The sequence below is a fragment of the Notothenia rossii genome (assembly GCF_949606895.1).
Source record: "Notothenia rossii genome assembly, chromosome: 10".
In the NCBI taxonomy this organism is placed as follows: Eukaryota; Metazoa; Chordata; class Actinopteri; order Perciformes; family Nototheniidae; genus Notothenia; species Notothenia rossii.
In genome coordinates this window covers 59,318,594-59,343,901 of record NC_136908.1, presented here as the reverse complement: position 1 = coordinate 59,343,901, position 25,308 = coordinate 59,318,594, and the positions used below count along the sequence as shown (strand labels likewise).

The window sequence follows — 25,308 nt, the reverse complement described above, 5'->3', positions numbered from 1 at the left end:
TTTTTTCCCTCCTGCGGGAGGCGGGGAGCGGCGGCGGCGGTCGGTCGAATAATCGATTATTATTCGCCAGGGCTGACGAATAATCGATTTTGATCATGGTCAGTTTCTGGCAACCCTAGTTCCAATAGGCGTTACCTTCAGCCTTTATTTGGCACAGAGGGCCAAAAGGTAAAACATGTGCCCAACATGGCCAGCGTATGCCGAGTTGTCCTTCACCTCCTAGCAGAGCAATAATTGCACTGCTGTAGAGCAAAAGGGGGGCGCTGGATTTCAACCACAAAACAGAAAGAAACGTAATTATGCACACTTCACTTTGTATCTCTGTTACCTTGTTTTCACTATCATTAAAAGGCAAAATGGTTGTTTAAAATAAAATGTGATTAATAGTCCAGCCCAGGGCCAAATATACAGTATATACTCAAACTCTCTGGCTTGGATTGGTTCTCACGGTGATAACACACACACAAAGCAGCTTTCTGAGTCAATGTACCCAGACAGTAAGTCTCCACTGTTTAATATTTGTCCATCACTATCGGTCGCTTTTTTACCCTTCCCTTTGTCTTGCAGGTTGGTGTTTGTGTGTAAGCCTCCACAATACTGTCTGTCAGAAGATTAGCTTGTATTTCTCTGTCTCCACAGCTGACAGACTCACATTGTATCTGTTTGAATCTAATCTCCATTAATAATGCATCATGACAAAATATATATATTTTGTGTCAAAAAAGCTGCACATATTTCAGATTTAGCGGTGTCCTGGGATAGACAATAACAAATGATTGTTCCCGTCTCTCATTTCCTCAAACTTAATTCAACTCCGATGCTAGATTGTATTTTTTTTTTTTTTGTGTTTGTGTGATCGTGTGTGTGTCGATACATGTCTGCCTGTCTTCTGTAATCATGTTGGCTTTCACTTTGATTGCTTTTGTATCTCCTATTCTGCTTTCTTATCTACAATTCTACTCAGCAAATGATCCCCTTGCAGAAATTAGCCCGTCGCAGTGGCACGAGGTAATATATAACACTGAGAAGATAAGGAAGGTAATAGAAAACACTATATGTAGGAATACCAACTATACAGACACTTAGAACAATGAGCTGTCAGTCTACATGTCAGTATGTTGACAGTATATGTTCTCCCTTTGTATTATAATCCATCTGTCAGTCTGTCACTACATGTAAGTTATTCACCTAGCTGCTAAGTATACATTCGGCTCACAGTGGAAGTGAATTGCTTCTCGTAATCCGATAAAGGTAGGAAGCTGATAGCACCTGTGCAAGGATGGACTTTAGGTAGATAATCTCTTACTTACTACCTGCGGCTTGTAAGTGAACAGCAGGTAGTGAGTAGGATATGATGTGTAAGTCAAAGAGGTTTGTTCCTGTCTGTGTGCGAGACGGAGAGACTTGAAGAAGAACTGCAATAATGCAAAAAGGGTTGAAAAATAAAAAGATCCACATGGTCAGTTTTGGGGAATAACATGTAAAGGGATTACGTAATAAGGATACAAGAAAAAAATAACTGTATTCCCTTACAAAAAAAGAAGACACAACGGTTACATTTCAGAAGACAAGGGGATTACTACTGTAGCAGGATTACAATGTTACAATACATCTTAAAGGTCCCATGTCATGGCCATTTCCACTGATCATAATTCCATTGTTGAGGTTTACTAAAATAGAAAAATACTGTGCAATTTTCCAAACTCACATTGGTTTCGCATACAGCATCTCTGTAAAGTATGTGTATTCAGCAGTATTCACTTTCTCCCCCCTCCCCCCCCTCCCTGTGAGCCCAGTGTGCTCTGATTGGTCGGTACGAATCGCGCTGAGCTCCGTGGAGGTGTGATTTCCTTGTTTAGCGATACACAGCCAAACTCACCCTGAGCACACACAAAGTCACAGCCGAAATAAAAACAATAAGTGTGGCTTGATATTGAGTAAGAAAAAGGTTTATAGGTTGATAAACGCTGTGAGAATGGCTCTGCAGAGAGAATTTTGCCGCGATCCCAACTGTCTGTTATCAGCTTGAAGCCAGGGAGGAGAAATCAGCAGAGCTGCATGCACTGAGTGTGTGTATGGATTGGTCAATTTGGACCAATCAGCGGGGGCTTAACGTAACGGCTCCGCGGACGTTTCACCAACGAGGCGTTTTGGCGAGGTATTTTCTGTGTTAGAGTTTGACTCGCTACAGGGTGTATTTTAAGGGTTTGTGACTCTGAACACCGTTTACATGCAGAAAAACCTTCATAACACACAAGGGGACGGGTAATAACCAGAAAAGCATGACATGGGACCTTTAAAAATAAGGATAATATATTACGAAGCACTTCAGAAGTCTCACGACACCGAGTAAAACTAGTACAAAAAATGCTTTGACTGGGTCGAATCTGCTTCATGTTTTTCAAAGGCTTTTCTTTGGTTCATTTGTTCTTCTTTTAATTCAGTCGGTGACCCAACAGTATATGTTCATAAAAACAATGTGTGAGCTTAATTGTATATATACTAACACGGAGCATTTTCTGTCAGCTATAAAAATATTCTGATTTTTTTAACTTTAGTATCCTGTGTTTCATTGTTGGTGTATATGCTGAATATGCTAATGAAAGGCAGGTTTTCCTATTAATAAAACATGTTTGATCCTAAATATCTTGGTTTCTTCTTTTCTAAGGTCACATTTTTCTTTTGTCTTACGTAAAACAGTCAAAAAGTGAAAAATATATTATGGAAATGTCGGTTCTCTTGTAGTTATTTGAATTGCATTTGATGTCGTTGCTTTCTTATCGAGAGCTTGGGTTTCAAAATGTGTAAACGTTTTCCTTTAACTTTGTGTGGACCCCTGAAGTTAAATTAAGTGGTCCACACTTCTATGACAGCTTCAGTGGGTAGAGGTGGCCCTTAGCTTAGCGGTCACTTGGTTCTTTGTGGCAGAGTGACCCAGACAGCCCTGCTTCTAAAGCCAGGACGATTGAGCCAATGAGGGTTGAAACAAACGTTGGCAGTGGTGGATGAAGCACTCAAGTTGTATATGTAAGAGAAGCAATCATACTTTTTAAATATACTTTGTTACAAGTAAAGGCTGGCATTCAAAATCTTACTTTAGGAAAAGTTCACAAGTATTGCCATATAAGAACCAAAAGTTAAAGTACTGATTCAGAGCAATGGCCCATTTCAGAATCTTGTACATTTAGGCATTCATGTGTTCAGCATAGCCATAAAAGGTGGAGCTAATTTGAATAACTTTGTTTTAAGCCGCTGGATATTTTAACTTATAATCACATATAAGTCAATATGTTAACTTACTTGTTGATTTATATTTTATATTAGCTACATTTGTATATAAAGTAAATAAAAAGTTACTAATTAAGCAACTAAAGCTCTCAGATAAATGTAATGGAGTAAAAAGTACAACATTGGCTTCTAAAATGTAGTGGCCCATAAGCAAAAGTAGTAAACAGTGAAAATACACTGCGGTTCAGAATGCTACGTGCTAACAAAAGCTAACTTTCAAGACCTGTATTGTGTGATTGGCTCGATTGAACACAATATAATAACATAGATATGAAAAATAATAAGAATTTATTTTTACAAAGTTCTAACTCCCTCTCCTTCCTGAGGTTGCCCTGACCCAGGAGAGTTAAGCATGGAGTTCTTACGCCTACCATTTCAGCAATAACTTTATTTGCATGTCATATTTATTCACTTAAACTTCTTAAAAAATCTGTCTGTCTCTCTTATCGTGTTCTTTCTAAACTCTTGATTATATGGTTCCTTCCTGTTTTTGCTTCTTGAAGTCATGACACCCTGGTGAAGCCTGAGTCAGCACATCCTCTTAGTCTCTGTTAATTACTTCCCTTTTTATTTTACTCATCTAGTCCTCAACTTTTGCATGGCTTCCATCTTTTTTGTGATCTTTCCTTGCCAAATGGAGGCATTTCGATAGCTCTTCTCATCTGTTTAATTCCATCCTAAGCTGTTATTAGCAAAGTTCATCTTTTGTATCGCTTTCACTCAACACACCCTCTCCTATTGTCTTTTTCAATAGATTCTCACATCCTCTGATTCTCCATTCTACCTGCACCTCACCTTCCTCTCATCTCCATAAGTTCTTCCTCCCTCCAAGGTCATCTCCACTCCCATAATAACCCCCCTCTGCCACTTCCTTCTCTCCATCATTTATGTCTGGTCAAGTTCTTAAAGCAAGTTACTCTGTCTCTCCCTCCGTCTCTCCCTCTGCCTCTGAGGTCATTATGAGTGAGCGAGGTTCATCGTCTTAGACTTTTTTACTCCCTCAGGTTGTGCAGGCAGGTATAGAGTTTATCATCTCAAAGTCAGGCTGCGCTAATTAGTGCAAGTCTGTTCCCATGGTGATGTCCATCTTGTCTCGCGGCATGAGATATAACCTGGCAGTGATGAGCTCACAATAGGACACACACACACACACACACACACACACACACACACACACACACACACACACACACACACACACACACACACACACACACACACACACACACACACACACACACACACACACACACACACACACACACACACACACACACACACACACACACACACACACACACACACACACACACACACACACACACACACACACACACACACACACACACACACACACACCTGTGACTTCAAAGGGCCCGAGCTGCAGCGCCCCAAGCCATGAACAAAGCAGAGAGAAGCAGAGGGCAACTTTTAATTTTAAATGAGAAAAGCGCCGGTCAAAGGTCTTCTTTGTTATTTATTGTGCTTTAAAACAAATTGATATGATTCGATATTAAACAAACTAATTTTAGTAGATTAACTACATCATTCAAAAGTATACAGTAATTTACAATAACAGTGGAATAATAAACGGAGCGCTCTCTCCCTCTCCTGACAGCCCGTCAGTATCATGCAGCTCGCGGATCAGTAATGAGTAACCCGACAGTAAAACTAAACATATCTATAACTAGTTTAGGAAGTTTGAGAGGTAATTAAAATAGCTAGGTGTGATATTCTAACCTGAAGTGTGTGTTTTGTTCTGCTCACCGCTGCAGGGGATCATGCAGAGCTGCGTGTCGACTCGTCAGCAGCAGCTGATCTCTCTCTCCCGTCAGATTAGACTTTACTCGCGTTTATGTCCATATCGATCAGATCTAGCTAGTTCTAGCTAATGATATGACTACCTGCTTATTAAAAGACACCTAAACAATAAGCGTCGCTATGAAACCGGGTGAGGCCACAAAGTATAGCGCAGCATTATGCACTTGTTTAGATGCCCACCGGAACCCGAGGCATTACCAACAGATCAACGCACAATCAACCCATACAGGACATCTCTTTCTCCACCTGAAGTGATGGACATTAGAATGGACTATTCTTGTCTGTCACATACTCTTTTGTCTGTCACATAAGTGATGTGGTATTGCGCTAAACGGAAATTATTTTTTACCGATCATAGTCCGGTAATTACCGGCTAACGGGAACTCTGACACACACACACACACACACACACACACACACACACACACACACAGTGTAACGACTCGTGTGAAAGACAAACGTAGGCAGCGGACAGTGTTTTTGATTTTCCCTTTCTGACTTTGCTTCCCAGTAAACGTGAAACCAAAACAAATGTTATAACAAACGATAGATCTCAACTACTCAGTGTTCTGCCAATAAGGGAAACCAATGTCACCAATAACGCATTTTATAATGTGTTTCCGTTGCACTATTTCTCAATGCTCTTAATGTCTTCTTTTAAATTGCCTTGAAAGGTGCTATGTAAATACACTTGCCTTGCCTTGTAAATTAATTTAGTGCCAATGCACCAGAAAACATGAAATAAATTACAGAACTAAATGCTAGATAGATAGTTATTTGCTAGAGATGGACAACCAAATAGGACTTGCATTTTGTTCGATCTAACGGTAAGATTGCCAAATTAGCTCCTTTTTAAAAACAGGTTGTAAACATGGTTGTATCTCAGCAGTTTGTCTGTCCAACACTGGAAGGGAAATGCCATTTCCAATCCTGCTTTTGATCAAGCAGTGTTTTTGTGAGTCCAAATTAATTGTGTTTGGCTATCCTCTATGTTGCCAGTGCCTGGAAAGTCCTCCAGGTGACACAAAACGTGCCATCCGGAGGGGAGCTCATGGAACTGGCAGCATGGAGCGAAGTTAGGCAATGTTCATTTGCATTTACTGGCACATTTGGTGATGCAAATCTGGCTGAAAAACATAGAAGTTTCTGTTTTTGACTACTCTCAAAGTTTTAAATGCAGTTGCTAAGTCATTTAAGAATAAAAAAATACCACAAAGTCGTATATGTTGCTTCTTAGATTCCAATCAGAAATGTTTCGTTATAGTTTGCAGACCAAGAAAAGGCAGGAGTTAACCAAAAAAAGAATGAAATAAAAATCTAATAAATTAAGACACACACATTGGTGAAATTGTCTTGGTGAGATTTTGTGTTCTCTTAGATTAGTTCAAGCTTAGTGTACTACAAAGAACTACAAAACGCAATAGGCATTTAGAATATTGGGTCAAGGATGCCGAAGTAGCATTGGAGGTGGGTGATAATCACACATCCCTGATTGAACAGATCACATCTTTAATGTAGTTTGATTGCTGATTGCTCTGTAATCTAAAATATAGCGGTTGCAGGTCAGAAAAAGTCTAAAGAAGACCTTGAATCAAGATTCTCTTTTCAGAAAGTTGAACCTCCAATTTGCATTTTGTTTTAGTTTGAATTGATCATATAGTGTTCCTTAGTATGTGGGTACTTCAGTTTCTAAATGCTTCTTATATGAATACATGTGAGTGTTGGCTTGGATAAGAATATATAGATATATAACTGTATATAATAATACAAATATTACAACTATTAAAATATGTTGTTTTTTTCCACACACTGCCTGAAACGCCTCAATTGGAATCCTGTGTTCACTTCTGTAACATATTGACGTCACTATGTAATGCTCGTGTTTCTTTTGTATTCCAACACATTGTACGTGATAAACTAAGGGGCGGGACATCTCTAAGCGGTTGACCAATCACAAAAGAGCCAGTCAGCTAACCAATCAAAGCAGACGGGGCTCTGGTTTCAGACAGAGGGTGAAAAGAGGTGCTGCAGCAGTATGAGAAAAATAAAGAGCTTTTTGAACATTAAAGCATGGAGACATGTCCCAGTAGAGACACTACATACTGATATGCACCTGAACATCAGCAGGAGAGGACTCTTTAAAGTAGAGACACTACATACTGATATACACCTGAACATCAGCAGGAGAGGACTCTTTAAAGTAGAGACACTACATACTGATATACACCTGAACATCAGCAGGAGAGGACTCTTTAAAGTAGAGACACTACATACTGATATGCACCTGAACATCAGCAGGAGAGGACTCTTTAAAGTAGAGACACTACATACTGATATACACCTGAACATCAGCAGGAGAGGACTCTTTAAAGTAGAGTCACCACATACTGATATACACCTGAACATCAGCAGGAGAGGACTCTTTAAAGTAGAGACACTACATACTGATATACACCTGAACATCAGCAGGAGAGGACTCTTTAAAGTAGAGACACTACATACTGATATACACCTGAACATCAGCAGGAGAGGACTCTTTAAAGTAGAGACACTAAATACTGATATACACCTGAACATCAGCAGGAGAGGACTCTTTAAAGTAGAGACACTACATACTGATATACACCTGGACATCAGCAGGAGAGGACTCTTTAAAGTAGACACACTAAATACTGATATACACCTGAACATCAGCAGGAGAGGACTCTTTAAAGTAGAGACACTACATACTGATATACACCTGAACATCAGCAGGAGAGGACTCTTTAAAGTAGAGACACTACATACTGATATACACCTGAACATCAGCAGGAGAGGACTCTTTAAAGTAGAGACACTACATACTGATATGATCCTGAGAAAGAATACTATGTCCTCTTTAAATGCTGACTGATATGTCATCTTTTAGGCATTAAACCAGTTCACCTCACATCTATCCATTTCCATCTGGAAATCCATGGCTGGACTTTTTAAAATGACTTGGCACTTGGCACGGATCCAAGAGGAAAACAATCAGTACCTTAACAACTTGGAATTAACTCCTCCCTCTCGCTCCGTCTGGTTCCTTTAGAGTAGCTTCTCCAAAGGTGAATCGGTATGGTTCCAGGAACAGACGAGAGAAAGAGAATTCACGCTCTAGCAACTCTGACTTATTCCCTCTCCTCTTTCTTTCTTTTCCACAAACACACAAAGTCAGATCGAACAACCTCCATCGTTGCCCGCCTTCTTCTTAAGCGTTATCAATGTCATGCCGACCCGAAACAGATCAGTAAAAAAAAACTACTTTTAATTGGAACACACACATCTACCCAGGCATTTACATATAAAGTAGACGGCTTAAAAAGTTTAAATCTTGCAAGCTGCTGTTGAAGAAACAACACAGATAAGAGAGCCTGAGAACTGTCCTCAGTTCCAAAGAAGCCTTTTAAACATTTAAGGACAAATACATGGAAAAAAGTATCCAAAGTTAAAGTTTATTTTTCTTTCTAAATGAAGAACTGAGATGATATTTCATCTGAACTTCAATAACTGCCATTAAGAAATCACAGAGAGGTGTACAAGCTATTAAAGTCCTACATTTGCCACTAGTTCCTTTTTTATTTCACTGTATATCATCATATCAAAGCTCTGTAGTAAAACAAAATCCAAATCACCGAGGTATTAAACCCGCCACTGTATTTCGGTTGCAAACTTTGGGGAATTTAATCAGTTCATTTCTGTGTTTTATCATTATGCAAATAAATGAAATCACCATATAAACACAACTCGTTTTTTGGAGGCTGGGAGAACATTTTTTTTCAAGGCAACCAATCAAACTGTGTGCACAAACTTTTATAAATCAAATGTACCAAATATTGCTATGGGAAGAAGAAAGATTGCAACTTACTTTTGATAAAGATATTCTGCTTTTTGCACTTCCTGAACCAGTGTCAATGCGTCAGAGTGTGACATTGGCTTTGGAATATAACACATATAATTGGTGTGATGAAGTGGCATCATGTCTGTCTATGGGATACAGACAGATATAAATATCTATGATTACAAATGAGATTTTTCTCTCACACACTCCACCCTGCCTGAAACGCCTCTATTGGACTCCTTTGTTAACTTCTGTAAAATACAATGTAACACTTGTGCTTCAATTGGCTAGAACTCCAACACATTGTACGTGACAGGCTAAGGGGCGGGACATCACTAAGCGGTTGACCAATCACAACAGAGCCGGCCAGCTAACCAATCAGAGCAGACTAAAGAGCTTTTTGAACATTAAAACATGGAGACATGTCCCAGTAGAGGTATAAAATACAAATATGAACCTGACCATTTGCTACATAGGGCCCCTTTAACTGGAACTTTCCTTAGAGCTATCTGAAGGCATCATATGAAACATTTGCAGTATGGGGCCAACATTAAACCGTTATCTTTTAGGTCAATTGAATCCAGTTTGTTATGTCCTCTTCAAATACAGCGTAGTACATTTGGGACCTAAGATTTTCATAGACATAACTACACTGTAGCTATGTACAAACAGGGCCGTCCCTGGCCAACTGGAGGCCCCACGCAAAGTTATATGATGAGGCCCTCTGTTTCGCGAGCGTCGACGGGGGGTGACAGGCTTGAGGCCCCCTCCACGAGGTGAGGCCCTCTCCGCAAGGTGAGGCCCCACGCAGTCTGCATGATCGGCCTGTAGGAAGGGACAGCCCTGTGTACAAATGACAATTGAAGCCTTGAATCTTGAATCTTGAATCTTGTACCAATCAGTAAGTGAGAAGGATGATTCATTGGGGTCTAAAGTTGGCGACCTTGTGGTTATGAGATGATTTCTACCCTCTAGACCAGTAATAACAGAGGAACCCGGTTGTTGCAGAATGAAACAGCAATCAGTGTCTGCCTGTCCATGGCTTTCTTCACTTCTAGCGATGACACGTACAGATAGCACAGGTAACAACAAACACTCAGACACATTCCCACACAGACACATTCATGCAATTTCAAGCCTGCATCTAAAACTAAATCAGAAAAGCCCCTCACAATAGCACCTCTCTCTATCTCCTGCTTCTCTCTCCCATATGTATTCAACACAATGCTTGAAGAAGGAACACAGGAAATGAAAAGGCTGACAGAAAAGCAGGTACTGGCACATCAGGGTTTGGGAAATTGGATTAATAGGAGAATATTCAAATGAGGTGACGGATATTATTTAGGAAATTATTGTATGTTTTTCACAAATTTAAACTTGTCAGCAGTGGAGGAAGTCATGGAGAGAGAAGGGGAATATAATATTTAGTACTACAGGTTTGAAAAGAGACAAAACAAAGTAGAAGTCTGGAAATTAAAAGGGGAAAGCAGCAAGATTTGTTTAAATTTGAAGGTGAAACTACTTGACATGTTTTTATAATAAGGATTAGACAAATTAGAAACACATCATTGTTAAATAATGAGTAGAATTGGACAAGCAGGGTTAGGGCTAGTGTCCAGTGTCTGAGCACGACAAATAAATACATGTAATGGATCTGAATCCAAAGCAGATACATGCATTACAGTTTTTCTCAATCGCTAAACCGACTATTTAGAATCAAAATTCCTTTCATCAAACCAACAGCACAGCCATCGAAACAGAAAACCATTTCTCTACAACAGTATACCATTTATCATTGATATCACACACAATGCAGATGCTAAGCAGTGTTTTGCAAAACAGATCACACAATTCTCTAACTGAAGTTACAATTCTCTACACAAAGATCAAAAATCTGTTGTGTAACTCATGTCTACAAAACAAAAATAATCTTCTCACAGTGGATAACACGTCCTCATAAACTTAGACCATAGCTACACTAATTGACACTTGATGTGCAAAATATTAACACTTGTTATCAGTCAATCACCCCATTGAAAAAGGTAACTCCATGGAATGTACTGTATACCTTACAGTAATGATGTTACATTGAAAACATTTACATGATAGAATTTGCATGACTGTACTTAAAATATTTTTTTAAATGGTGCCGGTAAAGCTATAATAGTGTTGATATGACTTGCATAGCTCTTTGAGATGTTCATATGGGGAGGATTAGCTATACCTGATACAACATTTTTACAGTCAGTAATTGTGGTCTTTTCCTTTTTGCACATTGAGAAATGTTTTTTTTTGTATTGGGGTGAATTGAGTACTTCACTTCCATGTAAATGAATTGCTCACAGCTGATATCAATGACTTTCCTATAGTAATTGTAATTAGTGAGAATCCTATAAAAGACCTCCCTCACTTCAGTAAGATGTTTGTCAAGGGTGGTGTCGACACGCAAGGAGATATTTTCCACGCTGCCTTGCAAGGGAAGACATACGCTGTGACGTAGATGAGGCTATGTGGCCAGACAGACGGCAAAGAGCAGATCAGTAAAGCTATATAGATCTCATTCTCTGCTTTACTGCTGATTTACATCATTTTTTTCCCAGTGTATTGCTATTCATCTTTTGTTTCTGTTACGGTGCTCTACTGAAAATGAGACATAAAAACAATGACATAGTTACAGTAACACACTGTTTTTCCTATATGTAAGTTTGTTTCTCCCAACTTGTCAGTTTTCCGTTCAGTTTCCAATATCGATAGCTTGAGGTTTGTGTATCGATGATTGTAGTCAGTATTTAGTGTGCCACTTAGTAATGACTGTTCAAATAGTCTTCTAATGAGCTGACAAATGTTTGTTTTTGGAGAAGGTATCTGGTTTTGGAAGGGGTATTTTTAGTTTTGAGTGCCTTAGAGCACTTTGCAAGGAATGTATATTGTTATGGTAGAATGGGTGACCGGAGTTTCAGTTATGAAAACACATTTGTCTCATTAGAGGACAATTTGTTCTGTTTCGATCGACTTATTCTTTTTTGTGACCAGTATTTTCAGTTTTGGTCATGTAAGTGCATTTTGCAAAAGATATTCAGAGTTATGGCAAGTGTGTTTCTGTTTAGATGGCTATGTTCTTGTTTTGAAGAAATGAATTTTGATTCTAAATAGTGGGTTTAGCAATTGAGAAAAACTGTAATGTTTTACTTATGGAAACTGCCTTAGCTGAAGTCTGAGCTCTCTGAGTGCCCTCATGTGTGTTTCTAAAGGAATAACATAACGTTTTAAAGCCAATTTGTGTGCCGTGTTCTTCACCATACACCACTGATCATTTGATGGTTTGAGCACAGCTGCAAGACACTGGATAAAAGGAGACATCATGAAGGATGGGATGGAGTGAAGGGTTATAAGGTCAGAGTGAGTTTCACTCTGTTAGATGTTCTGTTAGTAGTGTGCGTGTGTGTGTGTGTGTGTGTGTGTGTGTGTGTGTGTGTGTGTGTGTGTGTGTGTGTGTGTGTGTGTGTGTGTGTGTGTGTGTGTGTGTGTGTGTGTGTGTGTGTGTGTGTGTGTGTGTGTGTGTGTGTGTGTCTGTGTGTGGTTACACCTGAGTGTGTCCACACCACGAGGGTCTCACTCACCGTTGAAGTTCACAGCACGGATGTATCCGAGCAGCTCTTTGCCGTCGATGCTAGCCATGCGCGGGCAGAGGCCGGGGTACCCGTAGCAGAGGTCCCGGTGCATGCGGTGCAGAGCGTGAGCCATGGCGTACACGGCGTCCATCACAAACTGAACCTTCCCCTCCTGCTCGTAACTGGAGTCACGGCCAACTTTTTCTAAAGCTGAGGATAAAGAAGAAAGGGAGGAAGTGGTTAGATTGGAAACAAAGGAAAAAAGAATACCAGATACTTTAGTTTCTATGGGGGCCATTATGCAATTAAAACACAACCAGGTGGTGGAAACAAGTGCATTGAAGCACATGTTGTAGTGGCCAAATGGTGGTACTACAACTGCCAAGTACCCAATAGATTTGTGCAGTGATGACGTATTTTTGTAGGCCGACCTGGAAGTAATCATCACAAGTGATCCCAACACAAAAATGAAATAAACAACAATAGGTTTTAATGAGAAACAAAGGTTTATAATTGAACACATTTTGTCACCAATCACCACATAACAGTACTTTGTGACTTTGTGAAAGTTAACTTTAAGCTATAAACGGAAAACATCCCGGTGTCATGGCTGCGCATCAACGCCGCCAAGCTTAAGTCTGACTTTTTATGACACATAGAAGCTTTGAATATTTATGCTAGCGGGGCTTTTATTGATTTATTTTATGTCCAAGAACAAAACGTGAACATCTCTTCAGCTTGTGCAACCATAGACCTTATTGTCTTACCACTGACAAAAAACCAAACCTTGACTTTGAGATGAGGGAACTTGAAGTGATAAAATCGTGACTCATTTCCAGGTTTTAGTTCTAATTGCTGCAGGAAAACAAAATCGCACGTGCTCCATGGGCCCAGATCATAGACCCTATGTTCCCTAGATTCAAGAAATGTTGATTTCTTGAGCTATTTTCATAAGAATGAACAGGAACCATCAAACGGACTCTAGTCATCTTTACAGTGGCGTTTTCTCCTGGAGGCCAAGGGAAGCCAGGCTTCCCCTGTTTTTTCGGATTGTAGTTATAATTTTAATAAATAAATGAAAATACTTTGTTTAGTTTCGGAAATTCTTTGTTGTGTGCTACTGCCGGCCCGTCTCTCCCCCATTCTCATTGAGTATTTTACAAAGAATGAAACAGCGCCCCTCTAGATGTTATGGTGAAACAGTAGATTGCACTCTCTCTGTTGCGAGAGGAGGCTAGCCGAAATTGGCTTCCCTTGGTGAAAAAAAATGGAGGGATTGACCAATCAGACAATGCTCACGTCATGCCCCTGCCGACCTGTGATTGGTCAGGGCCATGCCAAGGGAAGCCAGAGGCGGCTGGCGGATGTTTCATGTAAATTTAGTTATTTCACTCGTAGCTCGGGCTGTGGGGGTGCTAGAGACGGGAGCACGTTGATGCGACCTTCCTAGCCGGGGATATGACCTCATTTTACAATAAACTTCCGTTGGGTCGCTTAAAAACAAAATCACAAATCAAATCGCAATATCTGTCAAAAAATTGCATTAAGATTATTTCTCCAAATCGTGCAGCCCTACAATAAAATAGAGAAATCAAAGTAGGTACATATTGACTGAAGAAAAATATTTAAAGCAAAAAGCCAACCAGTTGAAAGAATAAAAACTTTAAAATACAATTTGAGTTGAAGCGAAGACAAACTTTAGATGGGTAAGGAAGGAGAGGGAGGAAAGCAGCGGTTGGCCATCAGACAGGTAGCAGGACACTCAGCCTGACAATGACAAATAACGCCTCTCAGTTCATTCTCACCTTGGTAGAAAAGTTGCAGAAGACAGAACAGCATGTTCCTAATTTATATCTTCTCAACCACTGACAATGGCACTTCCTTGAATGACAAAAAGGCAACAAAGACAGAATATATGTCGTCCTCTTTCTGACTTGTGGCTTATCCTTGTCCTTTATCTAAAGTTATGTGAATTATCTTATGACTGCAGCCCAATTAATTACTGCAGTCATCTTAATCAATCGGGGATTCATCAAATGTTTGCATTTGGCCGTCATGTTTGTGTGCACATGCAAGCATAAAAAGACATACTCCATATTTATTCGAAAAAATACACACACATGTACACAAACACGGGAATAACCACCGAGTTGTTTTTCACGGAGAGGGTTTTATGTAACGCCTCATTAGCATAACGCGCGAATGAAAAAAAAGAACTGAGTGAAAATAAAACCTCCTAATGCATAGAGATGGAAATGAGTAATTGATAACGACATTCATTTTCTCTGTTTGTCATCCAAGGGTTTACAGGGTGGATATCCATACATTTTTGCCGTTTTCTTGCCTTCTTTACCTCTGTGAGTCTCTTGATCATATCCCTTCTTTTATGTCCTTCTTGTTCCCCTCCTTACTGCCTTCCTGGGCTTTATTCACCCGTTCCTTACAAGTAGCAGTCACCTTGAGGCTACACATCTGAATCAAACCCTGTCTGGGGCTGGGTTGAATTAACAAGACCAGAGGCCTCTAAATCAATATGAGAATCCATAAGGAATTAATGGGGTCCTGAGAATGGAATCCAATCCAGAGTTATAGACGACTGTCGGCTGTTCTGTATGCATGTCTGTATTTGTTATTGGTGGCGATGATGCAAGTGGTGTGTGTGTTTGTGTGTGTGTGTGTGTGTTTGTGAGAGCTCCAGTGGGAAGTGAGTCAGCATTGTCTCCATATGGTCCGATCACCGTGTTGGATTAATCAGCTTCTCTTGATCCCATGATAGCAGAGCTGTACTGTGTGTGTGTGTGTGTGTGTGTGTGTGTGTGTGTGTGTGTGTGTGTGTGTGTGTGTGTGTGTGTGTGTGCGTGTGTGCGTGTGTGCGTGTGTGCGTGTGTGCGTGTGTGCGTGTGTGCGTGTGTGTGTGTGTGTGAGAGGAGGTGGAAGAAGTACTCAGATCTCGTACTGAAGAGAAAGAAAGTCCCAGAGTGTAGGAATACTTTGTTACAAGTAAAAGTCCTGCATTCAAAATGTTACTGAAATAAAAGTACAACCGTTTTGGCATCTAAATATACTTAAAGTACCAAAAGTAGTCGTTGTGCAGATTGGTCCATTTCAGAATAATATATATGATATGTTTTATAATGATTGATCATGAAAGTGTTCTCAAAGCTGGTAAAGGTGCAGCTAGTTTGAATGACTTTGTATACTGCAGGGTAGCTTGTGGATTTACTCCAGATGGAATTAAAGTCTGATTCAACACTTGATTATATTTCACATCATTCATCCACATCTGTAAAGTAACTAAAGGTATTAAGTCAATGTAGTGGAGTAAAAGTAGAAAGTAGCATACAATGGAAATATTCAACCTCAAAACTGTAAATGCAGTTTGTGAGTAAATGTACTTTACACCACTGTGTGTGTGAGAGAGAAATATTGATCGATAGCCTCACACACACTCTGTCTCTCAGATGATATTCAATCCTTCAGGACACACTCATTCTGCTTCGGCACCCTGTTTGTCATTCCTGTTTGCACGCTGCTGCTGCTGCCCAGTGAAACAGCTTCTTTTCAGCCCGTCCAAAGATTAGAATCTGTTACTATTCCTTCTGCAGCTGGCCATTACTGGCTGGGACTTTTGTAGCTGCTTGTACCGAGGCGCTGCAGTATTGATTCTGTGAGAACACACAGGGTGGGGATCCAGCAGGCCATGGTTAGGGCCAAGTGCATATGAGAAAAACCTTCAGGGGAAGCACTACAGGTGGACAGGGGAGAATTGTATCTGATATATATCATCATGATACTTCCTAGGTTTGATTGTTTTGTAATGCAAGCTTTCTGAATATGTGTATCTAATATATAAAGACATCCCCTAAAGAGGCCTTATCATGTTTTGGGGGATTTGACTTTCCTCTAGTGTGGTTTTTCGTGCATGTAAATGGTCTGCAAAGGCTAACATTTCAAAGTTCCCTGTATATAATTAGACAGTTCTAATAATTGTTAAGGTTAGGTTAAGGCCTTACATGTGATAGGGTAAACATTTTTGATTGATAAATATCACATTGAAACTTCTCTAGTTGCTCACTTACATTGAGACAATTATTAATTGCATTAAAATATATAGCAAATTATCTTATGTTAGGTTTAAATATGCAAATGAGGCTTTATCTAATGTTCACATCGGAGATTATAGGAGAAATCTAAAATACCAAAGTAAGACAAATGTTGAAAAAACATCCGAAATACACATCTGGATGTTACTTCCAGACATGTCATGGAAGCCAAACAGCCTAAAAAAAAGTTTTTAGCCTGCAGTGTCTCACCTCAAGGCAGAAGACTCAGACAGTGGATGTCAACAATCTGAAATGTTTTAAAGCACCAAGCTTAAGAAATACACATTGGCCAACATGATGTGAATCACTGCCTTCAATTTGACATTTCATTAGAGCGCAGCTGCATGAATCGCAGCAGCTTCTGTTTATCCAGAGAAGACATTCCCCTTGTGGCTAAAAACATGCTCAACATTCATAATGACACTCATTCATAGCTCAGTGAACCTGAGAGAGAAAACACAGCTTTTCTCATCAAACCTGGCCACAAGCTGATTTTCTAACCTCAGCCAAATCTAAAACTGTCCTTATTTCATCAGAGGTGGGAGAAGTACTCGAAGTACAAGTAGCAGAGTGTTACAGTAAAAGTTCTGCATTTAAAAGGTTACTCAAGTAAAAGTCAGCATCAAAATATAATGTTCTCAAAGCTGGTAAAGGTGCAGCTAGTTTGAATGACTTTGTATACTGCAGGGTAGCTTGTGAATTTACTCCAGGTGGAACTAAAGTCTGATTCAACACTTGATTATATTTCACATCATTCATCCACATCTGTGAAGTAACTAAAGTATTAAATACATGTACATGGAGTAAAAGTACACAATTTACCTCTGAATTTGAAGGGGAGTAGAAGTACAACATAGCGGAAATACTTTAAATACAGTACTTGAGTACATGTACTTAGTGACCTCCCACCTCTGTATTTCCTACCACTAACTATAATAATATAATAATAATAATAATAATACATTTAATTTATATAGCACACTTTAAAAACAACGTCATCTCAAGGTGCTTCACAATGCTATAAGGAGAAATTGTAACAAATAAAATAAAAAGTTATCTAAGGAGCATATTGAATAAAATATGGTAATATAAAAAAAAAGATTAAGAGCATAAAAGGTTGGAATACAAAATAAATAAAATAAAGGTCAGTCAATCTTTTAGCTGATTCTCATTGGTTTATGCTGATTTGAAAGTGCTATTGCTTTCTGTCTTCCCTCTAAAACGTATTTAAAATCACAGCAGATGCGTTTTTTCCGGCGTCGAATAAACTACTGGGGTTTTTCTAGAAGTTGAAACGTCTTGTTGTTCCCTGGGTGTCTCCCCCAGCAGCCTCAGTAATGTGACTGATGCTGCAGAGAAAAGCCTCGGTGCAGCAGGAAGACATGAACACTAAACTGGACCCACTGCTGCTGTGTCTGACGGAAACAGCAGCAAGGTGAAACTAATGCAACTAACTGACTGGCTAAGTGCCCTGATGGATCCAATTGGGAGTCAATTTACTGCTCTTGTCACTAATCTCAGAGCCACCGCCACCCCGCAGAATCAACGTGGATTTAACTTTAAACAAAGAGTTCACGGAGGTCGATGCCCGGATGTGTTCCAGCACTTTAATCCAAGTGGAGAACTAATTAAAATGGTACAGATCAACTTTCATTTGAGCTATAGGCTGAAATAATTCAACATGAATGGATTAACGTATTTAAACATGTTCCCGTCCTTTATCCCTCTCAGGGTGAAATTCTTTCATTCACTTCAAGATGTTGGAGGAGGTTAAGAGAGTGAAGCTTCTTTTGACTTAAATGTACGTGATGAATCCCATCTCTTTGGCATGGTATGCTGCAGTTTATCTACTCCTTGAATTTTAATTGAACTACGATGGTTGGGACGATGTAGCTAAATAAAATGGACATAAATTCATACAGAAACAAGTAGTACTTATTGGAATTACCTCCAATGGGATCAAGGACCATTTCTGCATTTAACTCACCTTAAACTGCAGTTCCTTGAAATGGAAACTTGAGGCAGCTTCAAATCTAAGATATTCCCCCGAGTTAAAATACCCAATTTACAGCAGACATAGACATGTTTACAGTCTGGTACCAGAAACGGTTTTGGTTTCTATGGATCATTTCTCAATTTCTTAGAACTCAACAGAGGTGTTTTTTTGTTTGTTTAAATCATCTGTTTAATTTATTCCAAGACCTAAAGCTTTTCAAAATTAAGGGAACAACTGTATTTGTGTTTTTTCAACAAGTCTTCAGTTGCCATGCCTCAGCTCCACGGACTCCCCCTGTCTTTGCCTATTTTTGGATTAGCCAAGAGTTAAGCAGAAACCTGTGGGTGATATAACAGAGAATGCTTCCATGTTTTTAATAGTTAATTGTGTTAATCATAACAAATATCAGTGAATCTAAAGCAAATACAAAGCCACTATCTCCTGTGCAGCTTCAAGAAACTTGCCCATGGTTCAGCAAAATAAGGATTTGACCTACTTTTAAAGGTTGGTAATCATTAAGGGAACAGAACTCTAAGAAATGGCTTCTGCAATGCAACATGTTCCTCTAAGCATATGAACAATAAGGCATATGGCTACCTATACAAATAAACATATTTGTGTTTGAGACGCAGAGGAAGGCAGGAATCTGCTTTTCTTTAGGGACTCTTTAACTTCTAATATGAACGCTCACACAGGAAAGGCTGTTGAGTTTGCCGTCCTTATGGCACATGGTTTATTATAATAACAGCCCCATATGTAGGCACGTAAACATTATGCACACACTCGCTTCCACAATGGCTAATTATGCATATCATCTACTGCATTGCTACAGAGTGCATCAGAGCACAATGCAGGATGTTGTTCACGGCTTCAATCTCCGAATCTATTTAAATAATAATGTTGCATACTCCTGTCACACTCAGTCACCGACATGTAACACAGCAAGGACAAATATGGATTCAAGCACCCGGTAATTGGTCATTTGTGCCACAGAAACTATGAAGAAATATATATATGAGTGTCTGAGGAACAGCGCTATAGTTGGTCTGATCAACAAAAGGCTTTTGGGCTGGCTGTTTAGTGGGACACCATAATTATCGAGCTAATTATGCTAATAGTCAATAAATAAAGCTTTACAAGACAGTTGGTGAATACATTCACAGACATACAGCTTTACATATCCCATGGGAGGCACTAAAGTCATACTGTACCGAAATCCATCTTCTATCACTCAACATGCGCCAACAAATGTAGACTTAATAACATAACATTCTGACACCTTTATTCTGACATTACGACACGAGAGTATTTATATATTTGGATGGTTCTCATTGGGAACATATGGCAATCTCCACTTTTCAAAATGATCTGTAAAACTCCAGCTTGGGGATGAATTGTTACAAGATTACGTAATCAGGATACAAGAAAAAGGTAACTGTATTCCCTTACAATTACATAAAACAAAATATTTATTTTTGGTTTTCATTTAGACTACTTAAATTATACTTAAACATATTGTTCTTGTTAAATGCAGTAGGTAGACACCTGACTTATTAGAGGACATTCTGCTCTGATTGGTTAGCTGGCCAGCTTTGTTGTTATTGGTCAACTGCTTAGAGATGTCCCGCCCCTAAGCCTATCACATACAATGTGTTGGAGCACTAGCAACAGAAGCACAAGTGCTACATATACCCCTTTCACAACAACGTGGTTCCAGGGCCGGTTCGGAGCTGGAGCTTGAAGAGCACCGTTTTTTCCTGTTCACACCGCAGCAGCATGGTTCTTTTCAAGCACCAAAAAGTTGTCGGTCTGGAAAGCAAGCACCGCATACGTCACGCTTACGTCGGAGGCGGGGGCAGAGGCATCAGTTTTAATTTTATACCATAGTAATTAATTCTGCAAAGCTGGGTATTTTGAGCTCGGTGCATGCAGAGGCTAACAACAGCTAGTTCTAACGCCATCAAATAGGACGTATATTTACCTTCTTTCTCCTACGGAATCGTTGTTGAAGTTGATGATGATGATTGTAAAGAACTTTTGAATGTCAATCAATCAATGTTTATTTATATAGCCCAATATCACAAATGTTACATTTGTCTCAGTGGACTTCACAGTTTGTAGAGAATATCAGTATGACAATACGACACCCTCTGTCCTTAGACCCTCACATCGTACAAGGAAACACTTCCAGAGAAAACCCACAGTTTAAAGGGGAACATGGGAGAAACCTCAGGGAGAGCAACAGAGGAGGGATCCCTCTCCCAGGACGGACAGACGTGCAATAGATGCCGTGTGTAAATTGAAAAGATAATACATTTGCAACATAGGTAGACCAAATGTTTGGAAATGCATGTGTGTATAATAGGAAGATGAATCCACGAGGATATCCATCCAGGACTTATGATCCAGGACCACAGCCATGACTCAAGATCCAGGACACAGGACCGCAGCAACAGGATCATCCATGACTCCGGATCCCGGCGTATATAGACACCAAAGAGAAAGAAATTTGGGGAAGCTGGGTTAATCGGAACATGAGAGTACACAGGTATAGACAGAGAGAAGGAAGAAGTAAGATGTCCCCCGACAAACTAAGCCTATTATCAGCAAAACTAGGGGCTGAATCTAATCAGCCCTAACTTTAAGCTTTATCAAAAAGGAAGGTCTTAAGCCCACTCTTAAAAATGGATAGGGTGTCTGCCGCCCGAACACAAACTGGAAGCTGATTCCACAAAAGTGGAGCTTGATAAGAAAAGGCTCTGGCTCCCATTGTACTTTTAGAGACTCTAGGAACAACCAACAACCCTGCATTCTTGGAACGCAATGCCCTAGTAGGACAGTAGGGTATAATGAGTTCTTTAAGGTAAGATGGTGCCTGCCCATTAAGGGCTTTGTAGGCGAGAAATTCTATCCTGTGTTCTATGTGGAGCCAGTGTAAGGCAGCCAGAACAGGAGTAATGTGATCCCTTTTCCTAACTCTGGTTAGTACACGAGCTGCAGCATTTTGAATCAACTGAAGCGACTTGACTGACTTCTTGGTACACCCTGATATGTAGCATGTCACGACTGTAAAGTTGGTTGTAAAGTCGTTCCATTTCTTCCATTTCGTTTCGACAGAGCAAAACCAAAACGAGTAGCGCTTCAATACAACCTGCCATTGTTGTTGTTGTTGATGTGAGGGGTTTCCGCGCGGTTTGGCTTTATGAAGCAGGCACGCAAACGGTTACGTCATGACGCAAACGATGACGCAATGACGCAGCACCAGTCGGGCGCTGAGCGGTGTGAACAGAGCAGGAGCTGAACGGAAGAACCAGGTCCGAGCCAGAGAAGCTCTAGCACGGAGCTAGAATGGGAAAAGCCTTGGTGTGAAAGGGGCGATAGTGATGTCACTATGTTGCAAAGGTAAACAAAGGAGTCCAATGGAGGCCTTTTAGGCAGGGAGAGAAACTCCCTCTGGCGTATACTATTAATATTTATTTTGTCTTGTATTCATTTGCATTGCAGTTGATATCGACCAAACCCAAAAGTAACAGAATGTAATCATATTAGGTTACTGATTATTCATTTTTGTATAGGTACTTAGTAATTGTAACGGACTAGATTTTAAAAAGCAACCCTGATAAAAACATCCTATTATTTGGATTGTCCTCATTAGTAACATACCATATTAGCAAACTCCTTTCTTTGCTATTTGTATACTGATACAAAAACAAGTTGTATAATATCCGGTATAACTGCTGCTGTTTTTTAAATGTGCTAAGCAATTTGAAAATGTTCTCAAAATTAGATAATCGTTGTATTCATGTTTTAAAATGTTACAAGCTGCTATGGTTTGAAGGGCAACAAAATGAAACTCTTGTTTTCCAAATGGCTCAAGAAAAAGAATATCAATAGAGGAATATTGATCAATGAGTTGGTCTTGCCCTTTCGAACTGACCTATAAACATCAGATCCATGCTTACACTCGTTATGCATAAACAGATCTGTGACCTCGTTACATAAAGTCACCATGTGTTGCTTATCTCTCTCAGCAAACATCGTTTCCTCACGTATCATAAGGACACACACGAGTTTGCATTTCTCCACGCCTCAATTCCGAAAAAGTAGAACAAAGTGTTGGACTTTGAGCAATAGATCGACGTGTCACGAGATAATGAGAATGTTTCTTTGCCGTGAAAACGACACGATGCATCATTGATCAGCATATCGCAAGAACACGCAATCCGTGCCCAGAGACAGATAAACGTCTGCTACTGGGAGCGATGCCAACCCGGAAAGCACTACTTCCTTGTTTCCTGGGATTGCGTCATGTGTTGTAACCGGAGAAAGGGTGTGTGTGTGTGTGTGTGTGTGTGTGTGTGTGTGTGTGTGTGTGTGTGCGTGCGTGCGTGCGTGCGTGCGTGCGTGCGTGCGTGTGTGTGTGTGTGTGAAGAGTTCCATGCGGTAGAGCTTTTATTGGATCTGTCTTCCTATTGTCTGCAGCCAGTAACTGCTTGTCACATCCATGAAGCGGCCACACATGTATTAATTTGAGCTCCTTAACTGGTTCTTTGTGTATATTTAGAATGGGGCTTTAGTGTGTGAGTGAAAACAAGAGAGAAAGAGATAAGCAGGGAGAAGGGAGCCTCAGAGATGGATGGACAAAATGTGTGTGTGATGCACCCTGTCTGACATTACACTCGATTCCATTCTCCAGTCAGCAGCTGCTAAATTAAATTCAGCCTTTCTTCCTCAGTGTTAATGACATCGGAGACCACAGGCAGCCCGCTTTAGTCGGCTGCTTTGTAAGGAGGGATTTGCGTCGAAAACTCCCGGGGAAAGAAAAAGTGGACTTGAAAAACTCTGAGAGGCAGATGAAAAGTAACTTTCATGTCTCATAAAGGATCTACTAACCAAAAAAGCTCAATGAGGACGCAATCATCTCCATATCTGCCTCCCAGTCATTTTCATATTTTGTGGATGATTATTTGTTCTTGTTGCGGAGGCATGCAGGGCTGTGATGTGCTTCTAGATCCTCGTTCTGTTTAAGGAAAGCCACAGGCGTTGCAGGAACTTTGTTCAAAAAATTATTTCATGATGAAAGTCTTGTTTGAAATCGAGATAATCTGCCGTTTGAAGATCACGACACCTGCTATTACAAATTGTGTGGTTGCAGAACATTTGACCTTTAAAAGTCAAAAACACGTGAATCGGGACGCAGCGCTGAAGATGATGTCATGGTGGTATTTCTCATCATTATCATTATCAAACAGGCCTCTTCAAAGATCTCTTACTACATGAGATACCATTTCAATCATCTAGCAGGGCACTTCAACATCAATGCACAGCTGCTGGATTCAAACTGGAGATAACTGTAATACAAAAATAGCCTTAAGAGTAGAAGTCACATAATTAGTCTTAAAGGGGCCCTGTTAAGCTCTTGGGGGTTTCCCTTCCCTGTGGTATGTTCTATTGGTGTCTGTGCATGTAAACGGTCTGCAAAGGCTAAAATCCCAAAGTTTCCCCCATACTTGTAACACTCAAGCTTTTATTGGCTAGGGCTCCTACAAATTGAACGTGATAAGGCTAAGGGGCGGGACATCTCTAAGCGGTTGACCAATCACAACAGAGCCGGACAGCTAACCAATCAGAGCAGACTGGGCTCTGGTTTCAGACAGAAGGTGAAAAGAGGTGCTGCAGCACAGGCAGTTTGAGAACCATAAAGAGCTTTTTGAACATTAATGCATGGAGACATGTCACAGTAGAGACGATACATACTGATATACACCTGAACATCATCAGGAGAGTACTCTTTAAAGTAGAGACACTACACACTGATATACACCTGAACATCAGCAGGAGAGGACTCTTTAAAGTAGAGACACTACATACTGATATACACCTGAACATCAGCAGGAGAGGACTCTTTAAAGTAGAGACACTACATACTGATATACACCTGAACATCAGCAGGAGAGGACTCTTTAAAGTAGAGACACTACATACTGATATACAACTGAACATCAGCAGGAGAGGACTCTTTAAAGTAGAGGCACTACATACTGATACACACCTGAACATCAGCAGGAGAGGACTCTTTCAAGTAGAGACACTACATACTGATATACACCTGAACATCAGCAGGAGAGGACTCTTTAAAGTAGAGACTCTACATACTGATATACACCTGAACATCAGCAGGAGAGGACTCTTTAAAGTAGAGACACTACATACTGATATACACCTGAACATCAGCAGGAGAGGACTCTTTAAGTAGAGACACTACATACTGATATACACCTGAACATCAGCAGGAGAGGACTCTTTAAAGTAGAGACACTGCATACTGATATACACCTGAACATCAGCAGGAGAGGACTCTTTAAAGTAGAGACACTACATACTGATATACACCTGAACATCAGCAGGAGAGGACTCTTTAAAGTAGAGACACTACATACTGATATACACCTGAACATCAGCAGGAGAGGACTCTTTAAGTAAAGACACTACATACTGATATACACCTCAACATCAGCAGGAGAGGACTCTTTAACGTAGAGACACTGCATACTGATATACACCTGAACATCAGCAGGAGAGGACTCTTTAAAGTAGAGACACTGCATACTGATATGAACCTGAGAATGA

The 25,308-nt window shown here is 40.1% G+C and overlaps 1 protein-coding gene across 8 annotated transcripts in view; it reads right to left on the bottom strand.

Moving 5' to 3' along the window:
• The window catches only part of grm8a (glutamate receptor, metabotropic 8a), a 330,926-nt gene that overhangs the window by 94,195 nt on the left and 211,423 nt on the right, over positions 1-25,308 (bottom strand). For all 8 annotated transcript variants that reach the window (XR_013803239.1, XR_013803240.1, XR_013803241.1 and 5 more), the window contains exon 7: positions 12,589-12,789. Coding sequence is in view for 4 of the 8 variants with exons in the window: in XM_079654162.1 (XP_079510288.1) it covers positions 12,589-12,789 (201 nt within the window). In the remaining 4 variants the exon portion in view is untranslated. The remainder of the gene's footprint in view (positions 1-12,588; positions 12,790-25,308) is intronic.